Source organism: Lontra canadensis, unplaced genomic scaffold (genome assembly GCF_010015895.1).
Source record: "Lontra canadensis isolate GAN:19392208 unplaced genomic scaffold, GSC_riverotter_1.0 scaffold182, whole genome shotgun sequence".
Taxonomy (NCBI): Eukaryota; Metazoa; Chordata; class Mammalia; order Carnivora; family Mustelidae; genus Lontra; species Lontra canadensis.
The window spans coordinates 258,981-282,000 of NW_022631176.1; the positions used below are offsets into that span (position 1 = coordinate 258,981).

Consider the following 23,020-nt stretch of genomic DNA (forward strand, 5'->3'; position numbering starts at 1 on the left):
GGGTTCCGAGACAGATTGAGTTTTCCTGGCAGGTGCTCATGGCCTCTGGGTGCAGAGATCACAGCATGGGAGGAAGGGGAAGTAGGAGGGACAGGACATCCAGCGCTAGGGACCTAGGGAGCCTGATTCTGAGTCTGCGCTCATTGCTCTTCACTTAGGGCATGACTCACAGATCCTTTAGGCCACAGAGAAGGAAGGAGAATGGCGTCGGTTTCTCCATGTGTCCTCCTTCCTGAACGTTCCCTGTTGATGCTGGCGTTCAATACATGAATGTAAGTTTAAGAAAAAGACAAGACCATTTATAGGAAGAAAACAAAGTAAAGAGTAGAACACAGGGTACCTAGATTTGGCCAAAGGGCATGCCCGTGGTGTGTGTTCTGAATCTGAAGCTTGGGGACCAGCACAGAAGGACCCCAGTGTGGAGCCGGCTGGCTCTCTCGCGCCGGGAGAGCGATTGCTCTGGGCCAGAGTCTATCCAAGGCGTATGATGTATGTCGACTCGTTTCATCCAGGTTCAGACCCCGTGTGGTGGACACTGTATTGTGTCCCGTCTTCAAGATAAAGAAACGAACCAGAGTCTAGAGGATCGAGAAATAAAGCTCCAGCAATGGATGGCTTAAGATCCCCCTCCAAACAGACATGTATGTGTGTCTTCTCGATCTAGTTACCAAGTTATGGATGAATAATGGGAGCCAGTCTGTGTAACCCACTGGGCTTCCGCTGGTGCTGGATGGCCGACAGGATGTCAACAGGTCTCGTGCTCCTCAAGGGGTCCTGGGTGCTGGTTCCTTACATGCAGAGGGGTCAACAGACTCCCCAGCTGAATAGAAAACATGGGCAGCTCTCCTGATGCAAAGCGCAAAGGCAAGAGACACAAGAAAGAAAGCGGGAGTTAGCACAGAGTTAGGACTCCCCTAGTAACCGTCTCCTGGCAATTCCCCTGCTCCCAACCCCGAGATGGCCTCCCTTGCCCCAGGATCGAGGCCGGATGTTTCTACAGCATGCATCCCTCTGTCTAGACCTCATCCACAAGCACCCTCACTCTCGTCTGTCCCGCCCACCTCAGGGCCTTTGCACATGCTGTCCCTGCTTCTAGCTGTGCTTTAGCAAGCCTCTGTTCGTTCCCCAGATTGCACTTTGGATTTTCTTGATCTTCACTGCTCTTCCCCACATCTCCCACCCCATTATGACAAGCTCCCTGTGTACCTCCACGTTCTAGCCTTTCGTCCCAGCTTATCGTCATAGATTTGCATTGTTATTCATTGCCCATTTTTGCCATCAGTCCAGGAGTCTGAATGTGCAATGGGAAAGCAACACCTAAGGCTTGCTTGCCACGCTGCGGCCAAATCAACTGGTAAGGAAACAATGGATGCAAACAGACTGCGACAATGTATTACTCATAGTGCAGCCGGAGCTTCCCACTCTCAATAGTGTCCCCGTCCCGCCTCTGGATCCCAGGCTGGGGTGGCTGGGTGTGTGGACTGAATGTTGTATCCCCCCAAATTCAGATGTTGAAACCTAACCCCTAATGTGTAATCCTAATGGTGTGAGGAGGTGGGAGCTTGGGGAGGAGTCAGGTCATGGGGGTGGAGACCCGCCATGGAATTGGAGACCCCGGGGGCTGCCTCATGACCCAGGAGGAAGGTCCTCACCGTTGAATCTGCAGGTGCCTTGGTGTTGGACTTCCAGCCTCCGGGACTGTGGGAAATGCATTCCTGTTACTGAGAAGCCGCCGGTCTATGGGGCTGGTGATGCAGAGCGGTCCTGGGAGGAACAGGGCACACGGGGGAGTCTCTGAGAAATACAGAGTTTATAAGGACACCCTGACACTTACAGGGGCTGCTGACACACCTGTCCAGACCTTACCATGCAGCACGACACTGTCTTCATTTTCCTGGCCAGGGAACAGTCTGTCCATTGCCTCCAGCTTCCCGGGCACTTTGCACAGCACAGAAGACTGGTCGGGCTGTGCAGAAATGCGGAATCAGCTTCCAACATGGAGGGAGCAGCGGTGTTCCCCCACACCGACTCCCCGGAGCTCCAAGTAGCTATCTGACACGGGAACACATGACAGCCTGGGTCCAAGTCCCACCCCCCTGGTACCAGTGGAGCCTCAGGTGACATACCTGAACGTCTCATGCCTCCATTTCCCCATCTGGAAAGTAGGGATAACATCCAGTACTTGCCTCAAAGGGCTTTGATGAATACCAAGCAGTCCTGTAAAATGCCCAGAACAGTGTCTGACATGCGGCAAGGTCTGCGTGGGTGCATGGGTGCCGATTGTCCATCATTACTGTCATGGCTGTCCGCCGAGCCCGCATGCCAGTCTCCCACCCAAGCAGCAGGTGCTTGGACTCACGGCGCTTCTTTTTAGTGCTGACCTACCTGGGCAGCTTTGGTCACTTGGACTCCCCCCTGTCCGGCCCCAGAGGCAGGCACTCCTGTTGTGGGTGTGTGTGCTGTCAGCCTCCTCCCGGACCCCAGACGGCCCCCGGAGCACCTGCCTGGGAAGGAAAGCTCCTGCAGAAATAGGGGCTGTGCTCTGTTCCTGGTTCAGTTCCTGTAAAATGGTCATGCGGTAGCTCTCTGGTGAATGGTGCACATGGTGCTTTGCAGGGACAGGTGGGCAGAGGCCCGGAGACCTCCCGCCTGCATCTTGAGGGCTCCAAGCCGCCTGCCCCCCTGGGCCAGGCAGAGATCTGCAGCGAGTGAGCAAAACAGCTGTCGTGGGGGCTTCCTGATGCGTGAGCACACGAGGGCCCTGGGATTGAAATTATTTTTCAGCGAGGATGATGTTTCCATTGCCAGTGTGAACACAGTATTATTCAGTTCCCTGCAATTCCCCACAGCCGTCTGTCCGGGGAGTCCAGCTCCGAGGAGCTTATTCTAAGACGAAATTGCAGCCTTTAAACTGATTTCTCAAAGGACGCGGTTCATTTCAGCATCTTTACTCTCTCTTCGGGCAGCTTGCCGACACCTAAGAATGGCTTTTTCTAAATTGCAAGTCCTCCTGGATCACCTCAGCTAAACGGTCCCGGCTTCAGTGCCTTTGATTTGAAAACCGTCCCCCAAAAGCCCCTCCCCGGCTCCCGGTAGCAGCTGCTCGAGGGAGACCAGATGCTCAGATTCTCCAGGACTGCTTCCCTCTCATCCGAGGAGGGAGAGAGCCACTCGCCAGCACGCTCGCATTCCTTCCTTACGGTGGGTCCGTGCACCCCGTCAAGCCCAAGACAAACACGGCTCCCCCGAGAACGTGGTGGGGAAACACGGTTTTGATCCTCTGTTACTTTCTCCATCCACTGCGTTTTCCCCGTTATCTGGTTCTCCTGCTGTGTCTGACGAAGGCTCACAGGGGAGGCATTTGTTCTTGGCATCTGCCTGCCTGTCACGCCACCTGCCCCAGTGCTGGAACACAAGGAACCCTTTCGAGATGAAAGGGAGACGCGGCTCGCAGGTAGCTGGGGGGACGCAGTGGCTCTGGCTCCTGGAAGCGCAGACGTCAGTCGTGGGGTGAGCCCCACAGTGCCCTGAGCATGCAAGCACGGCCCAGGGATAGCGGGCCATTTTCCCACGTCCTCCTTTTACTAAAGGGGAGACCGAAGCCAAGTGACAGTGATGAGAACAGGGCCTTCGAGGCAGATCAGCCGGCAGCGGCTGGAATCATGAGCTCACTCAGCTGTCCCTTTGTTGCCACACCTGTTGGCAAGGTCCCCGTGGGACGCATCCTGCTGGTGAGGCCAGGCCAGCCATAGAGAAGAGGACAAAGGAGGACTCAGCCACTTCATCTTTCAAGGGTTGTGGGGGACCCTCCCATCACAGCTTAGTATACGTGGAGGGAGGACTTCTCCAAAAGGGAACACCGTGCTATCAAATCGTATAAACCGGATGGACACTGAGAAGCTCTGACACAGAACTGTCCACTACCCCAGGGTCACGGCCACGTCCCGATTCCTGACCAGTGTCCTGTCACCCTGGGCTGCTTCTATGTGGGTCCTGGGGTGATGGGAGCCACAGCCCTGAGGGACCCGTGCTCCCCCCACACCAAGCAGGACAGCCCCGCCCGACTTCCCTCCCCACTCGCCGGCTCTTCCTGCTGAAGCCGTCTGTAACGCTGACAGAGTGAAAGGCTTCGTCCTCCCGGAGGACCAGCCCCTGGCGTAACTGAAGACCTCCCTCTCTGTGAGGGTGTACTTCTTCTCAGCTCATCAGTTTCTCTGAGGGACGCTCCATAAATGTTTTTCCGAAGCCGGACATGCCGCATGGTGCAAACACACTTAGTTGAGTTAGGAGGCTTGGCCCCGTGCCTGTCTTTGGGATGCGGACAGGCCTCTGGAAGCCCCATGGGAAGTCTACAAGGGAAGCTGAGTCGCCCCTCGGGTCCTAGGCCTCATGTGATCTCCACGGTGGGCAGAGGCAGACTGTGGGTTCGTGCGGAGTTAGCACTTCCTCCCCACAGTCCGCATCCAGAAGTGGGTTTCCTTCCCCGCCCCCCACCATGGCTTCCGCTCCCTCTAGCTTCCCTGAATCAGCTCAGCCGGTCAGATGTGCCCTTCTGCAGCGTTCCCGGGACATGTTGTCAGGAAAGAATGGGGAGTTTCCAGGAGGGTTGGCTGACGGGAAGGGTGACTTGAGCCAGGAATGATGGAGCCGGGGATACGGCCGAGCAGCCCATTCATTCATTCACTTGCTAAAGATGTAGGCATCTCCTCCTGCCTCACCAGGTGCCACTCTGGGCCCCGGGGGTACAGCAGAGACCAAGACAGATGAAGTTTCTCATCTCGAAAAGCTCACATTGTGGCGGGGAAGGTGGAAAAGGGACAAAGGAACACCAGTGTGTCCAGCAGGAACCATCGCAGAAATGAAAACCTAGCCACGGGATCGGTCCTAGAGTGCAGGTCCCGGAGCGCGTCCTTGAGCTGGGCGTGCAGGCATTGGAAGGTCTTGGCTTCTAGGCTGAGTGACAAGACGGACCCAGCCATGCCAAGAGCAGCTGGAGGGAACAGCAGACACAAAAGTGGGAATGAGCTCACCATGTCCATGGAGCTGCAAGCGTCCCGGAGAGGCCAGAGTGCAGCAACTGAGGCAGAGAAGGCAGGAGACGAGATCGGCGGGAGAGGACGTGTCCAGGAGGGGGCTCTAGCTTGTATCTCCCCAGGGTGGGAAACCAGAGAGACTTTCAAGTATGGGCATGGCCTTGTGAGACGCCTCCGATTCCTGAGCTGAGCAGAGACTGTGGAGAGACAAGACTGGAGTCTGGGAGCCCGGACAACCACAGTGGTCCAGGAGAGGGAGGACGGCGGCCTGGATGAGAGCTGTCGCAGGGAGGACACAGAGCCGTGGACAGATGCAGGGCGTGTTGGAAGGGATGACGTTTGTGGGGGTGGGGGTACACTGTCGCTTCCTGTGCTGGGGAAGACTGGGGAGTGAGGATGGGAATTTGAGCCAAAGCCTAAATGAGGAACCAGGAGCCCTTCCTATCGGGCAGAGTGTTCCTCTTTTAAACTTACACACGAGTGTGCAAATAAATGGTAAAGAAAGAGCTCCTCGTGTTGAGCCATGCCCACACGTCCATCACCAGCACTAGCAGAGCTCTCGCCCCTCTGCGTGCCGGCTGCCATCACTGTCCTCCGAGCTGCCCACTCTGCTCGTGGGTATCGACCTCGTGCGTGAGCCCAGCAGTAGCCCCAGCACATCCTTCCCTTAAGGCTGCACCGTCCCCCTGGGTCTTGTCCTGCCTGTCCTCCCGTCTCAAACTCCACACTCTCTCTTGCCCCTCCTAGACACCAGCTGGGGGCTGGCTGAGGAGAACAGCCCATTCCCTGAGCGCACATACCCAGGGTGATGCCTTCTCCACGTTTCCCCCCGCCCTTTTTTTAACATAAAATGTGGATCTAGCTCTTACTAACACCGTGGATTTTAAAATGTTGGGGGAATGGGTGCGAGTGACCCCCCACAACCACCTGCACCCCTGGCAGCGACAGGGTGCTGACCTCGCCTCAAGCTTGCTTCCCCCGGTGTTGGAACTGTGTCTATACCTGTGCTCGTTGGCTCCAGCCTGCTGGTCTTCCCTGGTTCCAGGAAGGATCTCCACGTCCTCACATACCCCTTGCCAGTTCCCCTGGCATCCCCCCCCCCACCCAGCCTCAGCTCACACATCACTGTTTCGGGGACGCCTTTTCCAAGCCTCTCGGGCGGCCCTCTGATGGCCCGCCTCTCCGGTCCTACGGTCAAACCAGGGTCAGGGCAAGAGCCTGGCCTTCCTCGCTCAGCCTCGGCCAGCACAGCACCAGGCTCTCCAGAGGAGCGGGCGGAATGTCTGCTGGAAGACGATCTCCGCTGTCGCGAGCCGCAGAGCCGAGCGGTCTGCAGGTTTCCCGGGGAATGCGGTGGCACATCCTGCCGAGCGGGTGGTGTTTGGGCGCGGCCTTGGAGGGAATGTGTGCCAGCTGTCTGCCTGTCTCCGGTCCGTTCCCTGCCCTTCCCTCGATCTGTGACCCCGCCACACTCAACGGTTTCCAGGATCCCACGCCAACCGGGTCTGGCTGTGGTTAGCCAGTGGGAGGCCCTGGAGAGACACCGGATGGAGGGAAGGAGTCAGGGTATCTCGTGCCTTCCGTGCTCCCTTGGGGGTCTTGGGCTCTGGGTCCCTCCCTGTCGCTCCAGTTCCTGTGGGGACGCTCTGGGCTGCAGCTCTCCCCGGTGCCCTGGCTCCTGCGGGCTCCACCTTTCCCCCGGGCCCCTTGTAGAAATATCTTCTTCCCATTGATAATCTCCCAGGCCTTTGGCAGCCCGATAGTCCTTTCTGCCCTCGCAGAGCCTTTATCACTTTATCACAGCCTATATCACTTTATCACTACGGTTAAAGTCCCTCGCAGATCTCCCCGGCGGGGGCTCGATTTTCAGACCGATGACCACAGCGTAAGCAGCATCCATCTGGCAATGAGCCTTTGCAGGGCTAGGTGGGGGTTTCCCGTGGCCCTGGGGAGCCCAAGGCAGAGATGGGGCACCGGGACACCTGGGCCAGCCCCTGAGTCTCTGCTCTGGATGAGACCATTGTCTCGCTGCAGCTGAGTTTCCTGTGGGAACCAGGTCTCTATATCTGAAGCTATTCCCTTAAAACAACAACAAAAAATAAGCCAATAAACATTTCTTTTTCACCCTGGCTGCACATAGGGATACCCTAGGAAGACTTATGCGAAGGAAACAGTTCTATCCCCTCTGGAGCTGTCAGTCTGAGCTATTGTAGCTGCTGCAGATTCATTGAATCTGAGGGGGACAGGGGAAGAGGTATTTTTAAAAGGCATTGCTTTTTTTAAAAGCTCACCAGTAATTCTATCATGCAGCTGGGTCTGAGGATATGCAATAGGAGGGCAGAGATGGGTAGTGTAGCTTTCTCCCGAGGAAAATGCGGATCCCTCAATGCAAAGAGACATAGTAGAGCAACAATTAGACTCCTTTCTCCATTCCACTGTGACCCTGAGCGCTCAGAAAATCCCACGGCAGCTGAAGCGGCAGGAGGGGCCTGGGGACGGGAGCAGAGCAGCCCCATGATGTGCGGCAGCATCTGTGCTCACTCTGGTCAGTGTCCTTGCTGAGCCTTTAGCCAAATGCGTGGGAACTGACAGCAGGTTTGGGGGAGCTCCCCGTGGAAGCTTGTGACCCGCTGAGGACCGCCGTGCCTTCCCTCCGTGTCTCTAGCATCTTGAAGGACCCTGCCTGGCGCAAGGCGGGTGTTCAGTAAACATTGGATGGATGAGCGGCTTGGTGCTGGGCAGAGCACGCATTCCATTTTAAAAGTGAAATTGCCCCAGCCCCTCTGGTTCCTCAGGTTTGAGCAGTTCTTGCTGCCACCGAGACCCTCAGCTCATCAATTACAAACATTAACTGTAAATTATACTTTTGCATAGTTAATTCGGGCTCTCATTATGTATTTAGTGGAGCTCAGCAGGCATAAAATTCAATAGCGTGCTTTGGAGCAGATCCAGTTTCTGTCTTCTGTGATATTTGGGAGACGCAAAGTTTTAGGAGTGGACCTTGGAGCGTGTCTTTTCTGGAAGGTCTCCAGTGGGCTCTGCTTTTGGCTTCTGTCTTGGAAGGAGTTCAACCCTTCTGGGAAGGCTGATAGCTTCAAAGGATGCTTCTGAACCCCCCTCTCTCCACTAAGCAGGGACTCCGCCTCCTTCCTTGAGTGGAAATTAATATTAACCTGACCAGTGGAAGGAAAGAAAAGTGAATATCAGCGAACTTGGCTCCCCGAGCAATCGCTCATTCATTATTCATTCAACAAATATTTACAGACCACCTCCTCTGGTCAGTGCTGTGGTGTATCGGGAGGCTATAACAGTGAGCAGCACGGTGTCCTTGTTGTCACCGGGCTGGTGCTGGAGAGAGGGGAGGCAGATGGTGAATGACCAGATGCATATAAATGTCCAATGTGTTGTGTGGTGATACAGATAAAATGGCCGAGTGAGCCGTGGATAATAGGGTGAGGGCAGTGATGGGTGAGCATTGTGGTGTCTGGGGAAAGCAAGTGCAAAGGAACCAAGGTAGAAAGGAGCTTGGAGTCTTTGACTCATCCTACAGAGGCCAGAACAGAAAAAAAACTGACAAAAATGGAAGACAAGGAGCATTGGGGGGGTTGGGAGGGGAGACATTGCATTATCAAGATGTGGGGGATGGAAGCAATTTCCCAGTTGCTAATCCCAACACAAGGCTCAGGACAGTCACTCAGTTGTTATGCCTTATTCAACGTCTGCTATAAACAGTACTGGGTGGGTTTCCAGTCTGCAAACTCTGGGATGTCAAAACAGCATATATGCCCTGTTCCTTCCTCTGTCATTGCACTTGACGCCTGCCTTAAACCCCCCTTCTGCTCGGTAGCAGAAAAGTTAATCTGGTTGATTCCAAGGTTGCTAAGACATTTTGTGTTTAAACTCTGCCCATCAGGCTATTGAGCTCTGCCTGGTTTCTGTCAAGACTGGCCCAGGTGGGAAGAGTCAGGTGACTTGGGACTGTGGGGTTAGGTCTTCAGATAGATATTCTGTCTTCTGGCTTCGTCCGCAGGGATGCCATCCTGTGCTGGGTGTGGTCATTGTTTGGGGCTGAAATTCATGACATTTCCATGTTTCCACCTGATCTCTGAGTGCACCCCAGGTGCCCCTCTGCAGGAGATGGAGGCCAGGTCTGGGTCGGCTTCCATTCTCTCTGGCAGCGGACTTCAGTGACTTTCCCTAGAATTAGCTGAAAATCCTATGGCTCCCCTGCACCGCTCAGGGCCTTGGGAAACCAGGCAGTGGGGTGCGCTTCTCAGGTCCTCCCTGCCACAGCACCCAAGCTGATTTTGCTCAACCTCTGCCATATTCTGCTGGGAAGGCACAGAGGTTAAACTGAGGTCATGAAAGAGCTGTATCAGTCAGGGACCGATTCCCTTCTCTGTTGCTGTGTAACAAACTGTCCCAAGTTCACTGTCTTCAAACAACTATGTTTTCTCACAATCAATAGGACTTCTATGTGCAATCCCTTTGTTGGCTTTCCTGAAGCTCTCTTATGGAGCTTGGAGCTAGGATGGCTGGTCTTCTCTCCCTCCATACGGTCTTGCGTCTGGGAATCCTCATGGCCCAACAGGATCTGATGGGATGGACTCAGTGCTTTTCCCTGGGTGTAGAGATCACCGTGGCAGCACCAGGAACCACCCCCCATGGTTGCTAAAGAACCCCAAGAACTTCAGGAAATGGTATGGATTCATGTCTCTTCTACCCAGACCCCTGATGTCCTCTTGGCAACTGCACTTCTTGAAGTGTGACCTAATTTAGCTAAAATTTTAGCTGCTTGAGAATGAATTATATTAGGTTCAGGTGTATTAGGTTTAGGAAACTGTAGGCTGCATGGAAAATAAAAGCTAGCAGGAATGCATGACCACAGTGGAGCCACTTTGTGGCCCAGGGATCCCTGGAGTCGTGGAGGCCAGGTGGGGAAATTTTCCACCAGGAAGGGTCTAGCAGAACTGGATGCCTCCATGCTCTTCTCCACACTTATGAAGGACTCTGCTTTCTCCATGGTTCTGTTCAGCTGACCTGTGTCTCTCTTACGTACCCTGGTTTCTTTTACTAATTGGATTAGTTGTCGACATTTACACAGCTATGCGCCAAGCTCCTAGGGTATATAGATCCTCATTTCAGAGATGAGGAGACTGAGGTTTGGGGACATGAGTAATAGGAACAATGATCTGAAGCAAGGTGTGCAATTCATACCCAGGGCTTTGTCTGCAAAGCCTGGGTTCCCATCCATCTGTCATGCTGCGGCAAGGAAAATAAGTGACAGGATCTGGCCCAGCCGAATTCAGGGGCACAGCTGGCTGTGAATTTGACCCGGAGGGAAGGTTAGGTCAGGACCTGAGAGGCTTGGGTAAGGTCCTGTATTTCCCCCACGTGCTGCATTCGGCAAATCCCAGGACTTGTGATCTCAGAAGGACCAAGGTTTGCAGGTCCTGCCAGGTTACTGAGCAGCAGAAATATTATCATAGTAACAACTTGCACTTGGCCGATACTTGCTTTGTATGTTCTAAGCTCTACACACGTGCCATGCCATTGATCCTTGCAGTGGTCTCAGGAGGTCGATGTAGCACAGATCAAGAAACTGTGCTTATAGAGGTGAAGTTAGTGGTTCTCAAACCTTGCAGCATATCAGGGTCACTGAGGGAGTCCTTAAGAATACCAGGTGTCACTCCAGATGAATGAAAGTAAAATTCCAGAGGTGAGCCCCAGACACCAGCTCTTTAAAGCTCCTCCACCAAATAATTCGAGATTGCTACCAAGGCTGGGAACTAATGGGTCGCGTAGCTTATCCAGGATCCCTCCCAACCCCATGAAAGGATGAAGTCGAGATTCAAACCTGTGTGTCTGATTTCAGAGCCCATGGTTGAAACGTATCCCCAGCACAACTGCTGGATAAACATTAGGAAGCAAAAAAGTAATGATCATTTAGGAGTGAATTGCTTGGTAGTCACAGAGAGAGAAACTTTTTGTGTATGGCAGTAATCGTTGACCAGGGCCACACCTTAAAATCACCTGAGTTCTAGAAAACACTAATGTCTGAGAGCCACTTCTTATCATTCTGATCCGTTGGCCCAGGGTAGACCCAGCTATCGATAATTATAATATTCGGCCAAGTCTGAGAGCCCTGCTTTATAGGACGAGAAGGCTCAGATGATTTCCATGAGGGCTGTGATTCTCCTTTGAAGCAATGTCATTGGTTTCCATGTGATTGCAGGAGAACACTCTTTTTCCTCATTCCTTCATACACTTACCTGCTTCTGTAACATTTTACGTTTTGGGGACTGAGATAGAGAGAAGGTAAAATCTTTTTTAAGTCCAAGCTCATAATCCAGTCCAAGGGTGCTTAGAAAGGGGGCCACCTTCAAGGCTTTTTCTCTCCTGTCTGCCCTTCACCGCGAACCTGAATCCTGAACTCTGTCCTCCACACTAATTGCAAAGAGCAGGATTGAAAAAGGGGACTCCCTCAAGAGCGGGCCAGATCTTTCCCCACTGTCTTGGCATATTTTAGAGGGTGTGACCCCAGCCAGTCAGGTATCTCCACACCACCCTAGAATGTATGATTCCAAGAATCGAAGACAGTGGACAGTTAGTTTTGGCACCATCTGTTCTGATGACAAAACTGGTTTTGTCCAGGTTTTTGTAATTTTCCTCTGCTCCCACCTCCTCTCCGTGTCTTTTTTCCCACACTTTCTAGTCCTTTTGAGGCATTTGTTAAATTCCCTTTTCTTTGTCACTCGGCCCAGGGTGCTCTCTGTTGCTTGCAAATCGCATCCTGAACTGCTATCCTTCAGCACCATGGAGAGAGCCCCCAGTTAGCAGCAGGGCATCGGTACTGACCTTGGGGTCAACGGGATGACCTAATAAAGTCTTCTTGGTGGGGAAGTTTGTGTCCTTTCCCTTCATGAAATTCACATGAACTAGAATGAATAAAATAAAAGCCCAGGCTGAATTTCTATTCTCCTGGACTGGCTTCCCTGTTACAAGGTTGATTTCTTCATTTTGTTAGCCTCATTTCTCTCTATAGGCATTATGCTGTCAACAGGGGTTGATAAAGTCTCGTACACCCCATAGCAGGGAGGTAAAACCCTACTAGCTTCTACACACACACACACACACACACACACACACACACACTCACAGACTCCATTTTCTTACAAGATAGAGTTCAATAGCTAAAAGGTTTGGTAAATTGTGTTTCCAGTGGCCCAAACTTTATTATGACTATTGGGGGAATTTATTTGTTTTTGAGAAAGAGCTTTTTTTTAAGCCAATTTTGAAAATTTCTTTCAAGAGTTACTGCAATAAATCTACACTATTGATTTAGCAAATGGTGGTTCATGGGCGCTCTCTGGAGTCACTTAAGTGTTTAAATTCTTCTCTTTATTACTCCAATGGTATCACAAGCCCCAGATGGGCGGGCATCAAGGGCTCTTAGTCCCTTTAAGACAGAAGCTTAGCAAAGGTTTCCATCAGCTCAGAGACAGCAGGAGAGCACTGACCACAGAGGGAACTGCAGAAAAATTCTTCCTTTCTTGGTCTCCATCTTCCAGAGAAATGTGTCATAGCACAGTACTGGGTCTGACAGGGACGGCTACTGAGAAAATGCAAATCGGAATGAATCCCAGTTTGCAATGAGTGGCAGACAACAGCTTCTCTACTGTGGCTTGTTCTCAGAGAGCTCCCGGACCAGCCCTAGGGGACATGTTTTAAAGGTGACTTCACACAGTCAGACATCGAGTCCCTGAGAACAAGCATAGTTTCAAGTCCCGCCGAAAATGAGAACAGCTCACATTTATTGGCATTTGCTAGTGTGAAACTGTCCTAAGTGCATGGTACTTTTTCACTCATTTGCTTATCCTTCATGTCAACTCCATGAAATGGGAAGGAGCCGCATCCCCAGTTTGCAAATAGACAAAAGGAGGCTGAGTTGTGCATCAATACCCAGCTAGCGAAACCAGGATTTGAACTCAGAAAGTCTTTTTGGAAGCCCACAGTGTGATCATACCATGTGCCATGTTTCCTTCGCAGAGTCCCACATTATAGTCTTGGTTCCAACCCCCTAGTTCCCTCCTCCTTCCCACCTTTTCCCTCCTCCTCTTTCTTCCTTCTTCTCCTAACCCAGTACTTGTTGGAGGCCCAGGATTACAACAGCTCAGCTCGGGGCTTGCTTTTCATGCTGCAGGAGTAAAAGGCACAAGGGGATGGCATTAAGGACCACCTCCAGTCCCACGGCTGCCCCCATCACCGCCTCAGTGTGCTAAGGGTCCTGGGATCACAGTTTGAAAGTCATCAACCCTCTGCATTGTCTTTGGGGCCAGCACCTGCCACGTCCACGTGCAGCTCTTCTATGAAATGCTGCCTCAGAGTGCAGGACCCCCCCCCTTTCCAAAGCCAGAGAGAGCAGACTGACAGCCAGCTGCTTGAGCCACATCGTGGCTACAAGGTTAAGGTTCTTATATTTTAAAATTCAGAGATTTTATATACAGAAACTCCAGGGGAAAAAAAAAATCTGTCACAATCCACACAGCAGCCATAGACCACAGCAGCCATTTCCCCTTCTCCCCTTAGCGCTGCTGAAGTCTTCTCTTTCAAAATATGGCTCGGTTCATTTTAATTTGGATATATTCCATTATGCGGTGTTCGGAGATGAGACCGTTGGAAGCCATGTGGGGGGAGGGGGAGTAGGAAGAGCCAGGACTGATGGAAATGAACCAGCGAGGAAGCTGATTCTTTCTTCCCAAAGGAATTCCTTGTCTTGAGTCAGAACGTTTCATCAGGGGCCTCCCCACGGTTCGTGGCACTGTTGGGCGGTTCCCACCTGGCCTCTGACTCGTGCACACTCCTGAGGTCACTGTGGACACAGAACAGCTTCTTCTTCTCCTGGCCTGAGGTCGGCAGCCTCCTGCAAGAGTGGGTCAGACTTCTGCCCCCAGCACCATCCTGATGTCCCTCTGACCCAGGATTCTGGAGTTTCCCCCAAATTGTGGCTTTTGAAAATTTTTCTGTCTTGAAACCATGAGTCAGTTTAGTTGACTCACACATGGTAGGAAGGGGAATAGGGGCTGTGGTAATTTTCCAACAGACACCTCCCCAGTCACCGCCTTCCATCCGTGGTTGAGAGCCAAGTAGTGTGAACACCCTCCCTGGGGGGTGGGAACACGAGACAGTCTCTGCTCTCACACTTGTGCAAAATAGAAACCATAAGTATCTCCAAAATGGTTTTTATTGGGATTTAAAATAATGGATGCACAGAACCGGGTCCAGTGCCTGGTGCACAAACAACATTTCCTACACAAAGACTTGATGTCCTTATTCTTACATTACCTTGAGCAGAATACCCCAGGAAGGCAACCCTGTTTCTCACAAAAATCATATAACATAGCATCTTTCTAAGTCAGAATGGCAAACATGGCTTCTCTTTCTTCCTGCCAACACGACTGCCTCCCTTCCCGTAACCGCAATGGAGGAGGACACGGCCAGGATGTAAGTCATGCTGGCCCCTTCTGCCTGCCCGTTTCCTCCCTGGACAATGAGAATCCCATCATCTCGGTTGTCCAGATGACAAAACTGAGCCTCAGAAGGTGGCGTCAGCAGGTACAGTGGTCAAAAAAGAGTTTTATAACGAAATGAAGATGTGTGTAGGCTGAGGCGTGTTGCCAGCTCCTGGGTGTCCCAGTGGGGCCACAGTGAGTCTTGAGATGGCTGGACTCACGCCTCACCCATCACTAAGTGAGTTTGCTGAGCAGAGGCCGTCAAACAACCATTAATGTTTCAACCTGTGCCCAGCTCTGCTGTAGATATGGAGATGCCAAGGCGAGTGTTCTTGCTTAGAAAGCAAGGTTAACAGTGCCCCCCCCCCCAAATAAAAGCATGTCTGTCACCCAGGGAAGAGGGAGACTGGGCCAGAGCTAGTGGGAAGGATCTGTGGAGGCTCAGATCCCCGCAGGCCTCGGCTGCCAGACCAAGTACAAGGCTCTTAGTTTGGAAATGTTCCAGACTCCAGACACTTCTCCCTCATTTTCCAAGGCAAGTCGCTCACTCTTGAGCTCGCACAGCTCATGGATGGATGCACCAGATGCTGGATTGATGTTCCCTCCCAGAGTCCTAGCCAGCATCTCATAAGTCGTGATTGTCTGGGCCCCGCTTCTGGCCCAGAAAGCATGAGGCAGATTCAGGAGTCCCAGGGCTTTGGGAAGTGTGGCGACCTCCCTGTCGCCTCCTGCCCCAGTCCCCGAGCGGAGCTGAGGGTGATGAGGTGGAGAATTAGCATTCTGGCTCTTGAGCAAGCGCCCCAGAGACTGGGTACATGTGTGTCCTTATGGCCTCAGCAAAGAGAAGGGCTTCCCCAGCACCCTGCAGAGTGGGACCCGCACCCGGCGGGGATGGCATTCTGAAGCATATTTGTTTCCTTCTTGACGTGCTGTAGAAAATTCCCTACAGTTCACCTGAAGCCATGTAGCCTTCCCAGCGGATGGAGCAGGAGATGCTGCGACCTGCCCCCCGTCCATGCAGCAGTACCCAGCTCCCCAGAATCCTGTCCATCCCACAGACCCCAATGTGTGCCCAGAAAGGCTTTCCTTCTCCTTTCCACCAGTAATGATCTCATCCGTTCAGCAGGTCCCAGAACCTCTCCAAGTTCCCCTTTCCTGACTTCCTAAATGAGGGCTGGCAAACTCTGTCCACAAAGGTATAGATAACAAAGACTCAGGGCTCCGCTGGCCATCCATTACTTAATGCTGTTGCCCAGCCGCACTCTTGCTGCACGAAAACCCCAGAGACCAAGGTAAACATGCCCGGGGCCGTGTTCCAATGAAATGATTTATGGGAACGAGCAGCAGGCTCGTTCGGCTCCCAGGCCACAGTTTGCTGCCCACTGGACAGGAGACACTCGCTTGGGGTCCTGCCTGTGATTCCTCACTTGACCTTCAGCTGCCATGGCAGAGAACATGGGATGGGGACAAGGGGTCCTGAGATGCTGCCTTCCGTCTGGTTCTGTGTGGTGGTGAGCAGATCTTTTTTTTTCAAACCCCTTCTGGGCCTGAATTTCATTGTCTGAAAAATGAGAAGCTTGGACCTTCGTTAGTTCCCAAAGCATCACAATCGCTGGGGCAAGCTTGCCCCAAGTACGGCTCTGGGGGGTCCCCCAGATTTAGGGTATTGATTGGAAGCCTCTGTTGGGGACCAGAGAGCCCCCTTAGCTAACAAGCCCCTCCCTCGAAGCAGAAGGGGGTGTGTTAGAGGATGTGAGGTGGTTTACACTGTCTCCAGGAGAGCCGCCGGCATGGGCCGGGACGAGGCAGCCGGGGATGGAAGAGGCAAGACACCTGCAGGCTCTGGCCAGGTTCCTGCAAGGAAACAGCCGACCCGTCCACCTGGCCCCAGTGCCCAAGGGCCCATGAGCACAAACCACCCCCACAGCTGCCCCACAAGAGCCAGGAGCACACACCTGCCCGGAAGCCCCCTGCGGCAGCCGCGTCCTCCCCGGCTTCCCAGTGTGCGTCCCTGAGGATGGGGCCTGACCTGCTTCGGGGCTGCTTGTAGCTGCAGGGGAGTGCCCAGGGCCCGGCTGTGCCTCTCTGCCTCTCGAGAACCGGAGGAAACGCTAGGCCTGCAGCGTCAGGCACAGCCGTGGAACGGAGCTGACAAAGAGTCCATTTAGTTCTCCAGGCTCATCCTGCAGGGGTGCGGCCGATGGGTCCCCATTGGTCTCACCGCTCCACACCTGGTGCTCAGTCTCTGCCCTGTTCCTCCCCCGTGGGTGCTGCTCCGTCCCAGGCATCTTCGTCCCTCATGTGGAGGTGACTCCCTGTCCAGGTGCTGCCCTGGAAAGGTGTTGACCTTTACCTTGGACTCTAGGTGCCGCTGTGGCAGGGGTGGCAGGAGGGGGAGAGAAGGGCCTTTCCACGGGGCAAAGTCAGCTCAACGCGATTCTCCTTCACTCCTTTTCCAGAAGCAGCAGCTTGTTCAGCGAGGTCGTGCAGATGAACTTTGAAATAGCCAGCTTCAGCAGCCTCTCGGGGACGCAGCCCATCGCCTGGCAGGTGGAATACCCGCGGAAGAGGACCACCGACACCGCCGTGTCCGAGATCTTCATCAGCCAGAAGGACCTGGCCGCCATCGTTCCCCTAGCCACGGTAAGACCCGCGTGGGCCCAACGGCGCCCCTGGGGCCTTCCTTCTGTCCCAGGACGTCAGCCGCCAGGGCCTAGGGGGCGCCGACACCTCCCCAACCTTAGGGCATCGCCGTATCATTTGTCAAGCTGGGTTACCTTCCTGCTTCCCCCCAACACTCGCTCTAACTGTATCCCAGTTTGTTACGGACCTCCCTCTCCTCTAGTTACGCCAGTCCTGTTTGACCTCCTGTTCCCTTTTTAGGAGACTGGAGGCCACTTTGTATATTCGTCCAAGAAGCTAGGCAGGGCGGCCACAGCAAACCACCCGAGAGGCTCAGGTGCTCCGCACAACCTCAGTGATTCTGGCTGAACGTTGCACGGCTGAAGTGGTGGGGGCTCTGCTCCACGCAGGGTCTCGGGGGCCTTGATGGATGGATCCTTTGCCGTCTTGTAGCCCCAATGTCAGGAACATGTGGCCTTCATGGTCTCCGTGATAGAGGAAGAAGCAGCTGGAGAGTCGTGTGCTTTCTTAAGCAATGGCCTGGAAGGGACATGTGACTCTCTCTCTCTCTCTCACACACACACACACACACGCTGTTGGTCCTAAGGAGTCCTGTGGCCCCGTCAGATCTCCAGAGGGTGCAAGGGGAGGGCTGGGTGGACACCATGGTCTGTGCCTCATTCTGTGGTGCGTCACCATGGCCTTGATCCACATGGACCACGACACAGATACGGTACGCACAAACCCAGCCAGGACTTCTGGCTCGACGCCGTGGCCACTTGAGAACAAGCAAGGAAGAGAGAATGGTGGGAAGCCACACGGCAGTTCTGCTCTGTGGTCGCTCACCTGCACCTGCCTGGCTCCACAGAGACACCCTGCCAGGAGGTCCGAGGGAATGGCATGCATGGCAGAGGCACATGGAGAGTCCTTTGATGTTCAGCTACAAGTGTCCTTGCCAGAATCCGCCGGCCCTCACGTGGAGCCTGGCATGGAAATTGTAAAACCAATTTCTGCTCAGCTCTGGCATAAGCAGACTTCATTGATACCAAGCTGGGAAATATATCATTAGGATTCTTTGGGTTTCGTGTGACAAAACACCACCCCGTTGGCTTAAGCCCAGTGAGAATCTGCTCGCTTGTGTGACTCCAAGTCCAGTATCCATCCTGGCCTCCCATCCGCCTGATCGGGACTCAGCTCCGTCTCCAGAACTGTTTTTTTTCCTGCCTCTTGGCTTCCGTCCGTGTCAACTCATGATCGCAGCCATTGTTCCTGCCAAACAGGTCAAGCCTCGAGCCCAGGAAGGGTACTTGGCTCATTTCCCAAAACCCCAACAAAGGTTTCACTGCCGCGAGGACTCCTCTGGCAGTCATGCTGTCTCCCCTGAGCAGTCCCTGTGGCGGGGGTGTTACACCCCCAGAGTCTGCACCGGTGGCAACAGACGCCGTGGACCTCCCTCCATACCCTCGCCTCGCCTTCTGCCTCCCACCTCCAGCACTCGCTCATCTTCACCTGAGAGTTCTGTCTCACGTCCAGGACACGAGCCCCGAGGGATTAGCACACCCCCATCCAGGACGCTTTCTGCACCGCGGCTCCCAGGAGTGGGCAGACACTGAGTCCGGCTCCCCAGGCCCACCTGAGCGTTGACTCTGAGGCGGGAGCTCCACATCAGCACCTCCGCCCTCCCCAGAGCCATCAGGCTGCAGTCACAGCCCATGGTTGCTTTCGGGGTAATACCTGTTGTGGTCCCTGACCGATGGGGCCTGCACCTCACAATAAACCACTTGTGATGGAATCCTTCCGGGAAAACCCAAACCGAGGCACAGGTCAGCCGCACAAACCACATGAGTTTGAGAGCAGAGAGCTCTTGGGCTCGTTTCGCCAGAAAACATGAGAACAGACACCGGGCGGCAAATGGACACAGGGCTCCTCCCAATACCTGGGATGCAAGGAGTGGAAATGTCTTTTATCCAAATAACGAGGTCCGTCTGCAAACGGGTCTCTGAAGCGAACAGCTTCGGGACCACACCCAGCCTCTGCTTATCTCCCTGAATCAAGTTTTTGGGGCCGCAGCCACTCCCGTCCAGCTCTGAGTGGTCCGTAGCCACTTCCGCTGGCCACAGAGAGAAGGAGCAGCCGTGGCAGGTGCCAGACGGTCCACCGCGGCTGAAGCATGCGCTGAGGGCTCCTTCTGGGGAAAGCACACCAGTCCTCCTGGAGAAGACCTGGAAGAGTGCTGTCCCCGCCTGGCCAGCCCCTGTGAATCGCCTGGGAGGCTTTAGAAATGATTGCCGGGGCCGCACCCGGACAAATCCGGTGAGGATCCCTGGGCGTGGGGAGCAGGCAGCCGTAGGTGGTCCCACGAGGCAGCCAGAGCTGGACACGGAGAAGCGGAAAGCTTGGGTTGGGTCTTCAAAGGCCGCTGGTCCCCGAGCGCTGTTAGCGCCTTAACCGAGCGCGGGCGGCATCACAGGACGGTTCCACGAAGCGCGCCCATCGGGGCTCCCCGGTCCCACGGACCCCCAGCCCGACTTCCAGCGGTTCACGGGACTGGGACGTCTAGAATAGTGTTCTCAAGCTAGCCTCCCGGAGATTCTCCTTGCACGCAGAGTCTCACTCTGGAGGTGTGAGCAGCAGGTTTTTAAAGTCCTGAGTGATGCCGTGGGGCTGCGGGGCTGCAGGTGCAGCGTGGACCCGATGATGTCACCATGGAAGCTGATTGGCTCAGCTCGTGTCACGTGGCCAGCCTGAGGCCAATCCCGGAAGTCAAAGACCGTGATGATGCTCTAATTGGCGGAGCCTGGGAAGCTTGTCCCCTCCCCGCCCCCCCAGCCTCCCCACTCCACCCCCACCCCCGCTGTCGCAGGTGCAGAGTCTGGGAGCTGGGGGGCGTGGTGCATGATGGGAAACTCCCCGGACGGGCACAGGCAGCGCAGCCTCACTGCAGAAGGCATCACCTACCAACGGGAGCTGCTAATGCGTTGAGGTTGGACAATGACTCCTCTTGACTTTACAGGCCCAGGAAGAGGCGTCAACAATCTGCAGCCCATGGGGCAGGCTCAGTCTGTCTGTTTTCGTCCACCGTGCAAGCCGGGAATGGTTTCTATGTTTCCGAGCCGCTACATTGGAAGTGGTTACATAAGGAGCTTCTTCGTAGGCTCAGTGTTGCCTCTTGGCTGTACTTTCCATCTGGCCCTTTAGGAAGAAGGTTAGCAGGCCTGTGACCCAGAACATCAACATCACTTCTGGGGTGGAAGTGCTTAGCTCCTGTCCTACTTAGTTTATAAAAAGGGAAGGCTTTCAGATACCATGAAAAGAGAAATCATGGTGAGGATAGGAGATAGTATCTTGCCGTACTTTTCAAGGGGCCACAAGAAAGCCGTCTTCCAAACAAGATGTGATTATTGCGGTTGTTGTGTTTTTGTAATGCTTTTAAAGTAAAATGGAGTAACTCCTTAGGTAGTACCCAGAATCCAATTGTTTGCAAGTAACTGTGTGAATTCGCACTGGCTTCCTTGGAACGACCTCTGACGGGCTCACATGGCTGCCTGAGGCCCGGGGGTGTCCTCAGGTTCTGTCCCCTGCAAGGTACGGTTTGACCTCAGCTGTGCAAAGCGGTGTGGGACGTTTGGAACTTTGATGACAGGCAGCCAGTAAGTGAGGCAGTTTGGAGCAACTTCTAGTCTCAGTTTTAGTATTTTCAAAGGGTTTTTTCCCCCTAGAATGAACTTTAGTACAGTTTTAAGCAGCCATAATGTAAAGTTTTATTGGAAGCAACTAGCAAATATATCTGAAGCTTGACTAGGAGAAGAGAAGATTAAAAAAAAAAAAAAGGTAAAGTAGACGCATATGTTACTGTTAGTGGCTGGTGAGTCAAGTGGTCAAGTCTTGGGAAAAATTAAGTCAAGTCCCCACAATGGTCACTCATTCTATAGAAATACAAATGTCAGAAAGGTTAAATAGAGGATTGCTTGTTGGGAAATATGCCTCACTGGGAAGGTTCTCACTTTCAAATCAGGCCTTCTCCAAAGCCTTCCTCAATCCAGGTGAGAAAGGAGGGGATCCAGCGACTCATCAGTGGCCTTGGGTCCCACTCAGCTGCAGGCTCCAGCTTCTGGGGAGCAGATGAGATGGGAAAGGGGGAGGGATTCAGCTGTCCTGTAAAGTAAGCCATTGAGGCAGGAGTATCTGAGGCACATGGTCCCTTGCATGGCTTTGTGTGGTGAGCCCTGACCCACAAAGCTGACATTTGCTGACCTCTTTTTCTGTTCTCTTGGCAAAGGGCCCTTTCTTTGCTTGGAGGCAGGAAAGACCCAGATCTCAGCTCTGTGGCCTCAAACACCCGTCCCTCCAGTCCCCACCCGGCTCCTGCCCACTCTGCATGCATACTCTGGGGATGCCGACAGTCTGGGATTACCTACCCTCTGGGGATGCTGATGCTTTGGGGGGCTCTCACTCTAGGAGAGGCTGAAGGTCTAGGGAGCCGACACTCTGGGGATCCCAGCAGACAGCAGACTGGTAGATAGCTCACAGGACAGGACCTGGTAAGGTGCTGCTGGGAAGAAAAGTAACGTGGGGCAAGGGAGTGGAGCGTAAGTGTTTCCCGTTCTGTTAGTGCCTTTGTGCTTTTCCCTAGCATTTATTAAAAAAAAAAAAAACTAAATTTAATGCATAGTCTCTGGAGTAAGCAGGAATCCCTCATTCAGGCAGGTGTAGGAAGAGGCCCTTTGCTCCAGGACTGACGAAGTCCCAGATTGAGTTTCCTGCGAGGTGGTGAGATTGACCCCGAATTTTGAAGAGTTTCGAACAATGGCCCTTTTTTGTCTTTGCAGACTTTAAGATGAAATCATTTGCCTTGACCCCTGAAACATGGTGGGAACTTGGTTCTTTTTTTTCTTTTTTCCTTATATAAAGCTTTCAAAATTCCTAGAACGTGTCCATATCTCTCCGCATAAAATCAAATTTAAAATGAAGTGGCTGTCGCCAGGGCTGTTTAAAGGAGAGATTGCTACTTGTTCTCACATCTGCAGAATGATGGTCTTAATCCCCACCTCTCCGGGGCGTCCCCAAGATTCATTAAGGTTTGAGAAATGCCGGGAGCCCCGGGGCCAAGTCTGTGCAGCAGGAGAGGATGGCCGGCAGTGGGAGGGGGGCGGGGGGGGAGATGGCAGCATTTCGCCCTCCTGCTCTGCCCAGCTCCTGGCCCTGGGAGGGCTGGCCTCTGGGGACCACAGCCTCCAGCCTCCCTGGCCCTCTGGCTTCTGGTGGGGTCCAGACAGCAGGAGGCGCCAGAGGTGACTAGACAGCAGAGAGAGACAGAGCCTCCCTCCTGTTGTGGGTTGAATTATGACCCCAAAAAGCTATGTTGGTGTCCTCGTCCCTCCCTGTCTTGTGCAAGTCTGCCAGAAGCATGGTCTTCTCTGCCTATAGCTCCTATCCTACAGGGGCGGGGGTGATCCCTGTTTTCCGCGATTCTTCTCCCTCTGGGCTCCAGGAACTGGCTGCCTCCACCTGCCCCTGGATCTGGGGCTCCTAGGAGCTCCCAGCTGCATCATCCCTGGCCACTTCCTTCGCTCCTGCCCATGGCTCTGTCAGGAGCCCTTCATTCCCCATCCTCTGACCCAGCCCTTTGAGGGGGCCTCCTGTCTCCAGCCAGGACCCCAAGGAATGCAGACTCCATGCTCCCTTCTAGTTCTTCCCAGGGAGCCCAGCACTGTGGTCTTCAGAAGCAGACATGGTCAGGAAGGGGCCCTGACCACGTTCATCCTCTCTTCATAGAGACTTAACACTGAAGGTGCAGGTTATGGGATCTCCTGGGCTCTCTGAACCCTGTGGTTGGATTGTTCTACCTGACAG

At 53.7% G+C, this 23,020-nt stretch overlaps 1 protein-coding gene across 1 annotated transcript in view; it reads left to right on the forward strand.

The window, feature by feature from the left end:
* The window catches only part of LOC116860711 (transmembrane protein 132C-like), a 102,566-nt gene that overhangs the window by 25,588 nt on the left and 53,958 nt on the right, over positions 1-23,020 (forward strand). Inside the window, exon 2 of the mRNA XM_032846891.1 lies at positions 17,005-17,188. Within this exon, the coding sequence (XP_032702782.1) occupies positions 17,036-17,188 (153 nt within the window). The 5' untranslated portion in view covers positions 17,005-17,035. The remainder of the gene's footprint in view (positions 1-17,004; positions 17,189-23,020) is intronic.